At 47.7% G+C, this 3,442-nt stretch overlaps 1 protein-coding gene across 1 annotated transcript; it reads right to left on the bottom strand.

Moving 5' to 3' along the window:
- Nucleotides 1-229: 229 nt before the first annotated feature.
- Nucleotides 230-3,164, bottom strand: LOC138894186 (uncharacterized). Its single transcript, XM_070178867.1, has 3 exons — nt 2,891-3,164; nt 2,385-2,669; nt 230-651 (listed from the first exon to the last, which is right to left on the bottom strand). Exons 1-3 carry the CDS (start codon nt 3,162-3,164, stop codon nt 230-232), a joined length of 981 nt encoding a protein of 326 aa, XP_070034968.1.
- Between the last annotated feature and the right edge of the window lie 278 nt (nt 3,165-3,442).

The following is a 3,442-nucleotide window of genomic DNA, read 5'->3' as shown; positions in this document are numbered from 1 at the left end:
CGGACTTGGTCAGCCGATCCACAATCACCTAAATAGCATCGAACTTTCTCGAAGTCTATGGGAGCCTAACTACGAAGTCCGTGGTGATTCGCTCCCACTTCCACTCTAGGATCTCTAGCCTCTGACGCAAGCCACCCGGCCTATGATGTTCATACTTAACATGCTGACAGTTGAGACACCGAGCCACAAACCCAACTATATCCTTTTTCATCCGCCTCCACCAATAGTGCTACCTTATATCCTGGTACATTTTCGTGGCACCCGGATGGATGGAATACCGCGAGATGTGGGCCTCCTCAAGAATCAACTCCCGAAGCCCATATACATTAGGCACACATATCCGACCCTGCATCCTCAACATGTCATCATAACCAATAGTCACATCCCTAGAATCACCTCTCCGAACCCTGTCCTGAAGAACGAGCAAGTGGAGGTCATCATACTGACACTTCCTGATACGATCATAAAGAGAAGACCTGGAGACCACGCAAGACAACACCCAACTCGCCTCCAAAATATCCAATCTTACAAGCTGGACCACTAAGGCTTGAACATCCAATGCCAAAGGTCTCTCTACTGCCAGAAGATACATTAAACTCCCCAAACTCTCTGCCCGGTGACTCAAAGCATCGACCACCACATTGGCCTTCCCTGGATGGTACAAAATAGTGATATCATAGTCTTTAAGAAGCTCCAATCATCTCCGCTGACGCAAATTAAGATCCATCTGCTTAAACAGATGCTGCAGACTCTGGTGATCAGTATAGATCTCACAATGAACCCCATACAAATAATGACGCCAAATCTTTAAGGCGTGAACAATGGTTGCTAACTCAAGATCATGGACAGGATAGTTCTTCTCATGGGTCTTCAACTGGCGTGAGGCATAGGCAATCACCCTACCCTCCTGCATCAGAACACATCCAATGCCAATCTTCGAGGCATCATAATACACGGTTTAAGAACCTGAAGCTAATGGCAAAACTAACACTAGAGTTGTGGTCAAGGCAGTCTTGAGCTTCTGAAAGCTCTCCTCACACTCATCCGACCACCTGAATGGAGCACCCTTTTGTCTCAATTTGGTCAAGGGCGATGAAATAGATGAAAAGCCCTCCACAAAGCGACGGTAATATCCCACCAAACCAAGGAAGCTCCTAATATCCGTGGCTAAGGACGATCTAGGCCAACTCTGCACCGCCTCTATCTTCTTTGATTCCACCTGAATACCCTCTCTAGACACCACGTGCCCCAAGAATACTACTAAACCGAGACAAAACTCACACTTGGAGAACTTTGCATAAAGTTTCTCCTCCCTTAATCTCTGTAATACAATCCTCAGATGCTGAGCATGCTCCTCCTGGCTACGAGAGTACACCAGGATGTCATCAATGAATACAATAGCGAATGAGTCCAAATAGGGCTGGAATACACTATTCATTAAATGCATGAACGTTGCTGGGGCATTGGTCAGCCCAAAAGACATCACCAAAAACTCATTCTATATCTGGTCCTGAATGTTGTCTTAAGGATATCCGAATCCCGAATCTTCAGCTGGTGATAACCGGACCTCAAATCAATCTTGGTGAACACCCTCGCTCCCTGAAGCTGGTCAAATAAATCATCAATACGAGGCAAAGGATACTTGTTCTTGACTGTGACCTTGTTCAACTGCCTGTAATCAATGCACATTCTCATAGAACCATCCTTCTTCTTCACGAATAGAACCGGTGCACCCCAAGGTGACACACTAGGTCGAATAAACCCCTTATTAAGGAGTTCCTGAAGTTGTTCCTTCAACTCCTTCAACTCCGACGGTGCCATACGATATGGTGGAATAGAAATGGGCTGAGTGTTCGGCACCAAATCAATTCCAAAGTCAATATTCCTGTCAGGCGGCATGCACGGCAGGCCTACAGGAAACACATCCGGAAATTCACGTACCACAGGAACATAATCAATGGCAGGAGTCTCTACATTAACATCCCTCACAAAAGACAAATAGGATAGACAACCCTTCTCAACCATCCACTGAGCCTTCAAATATGAGATCACCCTACTAGGTACATAGTCTACAGAACTTCTCCACTCAACCCTCGGAAATCCCGGCATCGCCAACGTCATGGTCTTAGCGTGACAATATAGAACAGTATGACATGGAGATAACCAATCCATACCCAATATCATATCAAAGTCAACCATGATGAGCAACAAAAGGTCTACTCGGGTCTCCAGACCCCCAATAGTCACCACACATGACCGATATACGCGGTCCACAACAATAGTATCGCCCACAGGAGTAGATACATGAATAGATGAAACTAAAGACTCACAGGGCATATCCAGAAAATGAGCAAAATATGAGGAAACATATGAATAAGTAGAACCAGGGTCAAATAATACAGAGGCATCTCTATGACAAACTGAGACAATTCCTGTAACCACAGCATCTGAAGCAATATCATCTGGTCTGGCAGGGAGGGCATAGAAATGGGCCTGGCCACCCCCTAATTTGCCTCCCCTTCTAGGGCAACCCCTAGCTGACTGACCTTCACCCTGAGCTGACTGGGTGGGTGGTGAAGTAACTGGTGCTGAATTCGAAGGCTGAATCCTCTGCTGAGATAGGCCTCCATGACATCGAGGAAACTGCTTCCTGGTGCTAGTGGCGGGAACTGAAGGGAACCCCTAGCACCGGGATAACTGGTAGAAGAACCTGGCATGGAGGAGACTTGAACTAATGGAGCATGGGACGAACTCTGGGCTGGGAGGGCACTGAGTGATGAGTGGCCCTGATGAGAACTGTGAGAACCATGGCCCGATCATGCACCACGGTGAACTGGGCGAGCTGACTGAGCATGCCTGAATGGACGGCCTCTATCATGCTGGAACTAACCCCCATGAGGAGCACCAATGAATCCACCCTGACCACAAGGCCTCTTGTCCTCCCTCTCAACCCTCTCCTGACCGCGAACCATCTCAATCTTTTGTGCAATGTCGACCACCTTATCAAAAGTAGCACCACGCACTTTCTCTCTTGTCATAAGCAACCGAAGCTGAAAATCGAGGCCATCTATAAACCTCTTGATCCTCTCTCGGTCCTTGGGAACCAACCAGATCGCATGACGGCCTAACTCGGAGAACCGCATCTCATACTGTGTCACAGACATATCACCCTGACGAACCTGCTAAAACTATCTGCGCAGCTCCTCTCTGCGGGACTAAGGCACAAACTTCTCCAAAAAGACCACGGAGAACTGCTGCCAAGTAAGGGGTGCTGCGCCAACAGGCCTGCGCCTCTCACAAGTCTCCCACAATCTGAGTGCAGCCCCAGAAAACTGAAAAGTAGTGAATGAGACCCCACAAGTCTCCAGAATACCAACTGCACGGAGTATCCTCTGACACCTATCTAAGAAATCTTGGGCATCCTCTCTCTCTCTCTCTGTGC

The sequence above is a fragment of the Nicotiana tomentosiformis genome, chromosome 6 (assembly GCF_000390325.3).
Source record: "Nicotiana tomentosiformis chromosome 6, ASM39032v3, whole genome shotgun sequence".
Taxonomy (NCBI): domain Eukaryota; kingdom Viridiplantae; phylum Streptophyta; class Magnoliopsida; order Solanales; family Solanaceae; genus Nicotiana; species Nicotiana tomentosiformis.
Note: the sequence above shows the minus strand (reverse complement) of the source record. Positions and strands in the feature narration are given on the sequence as shown.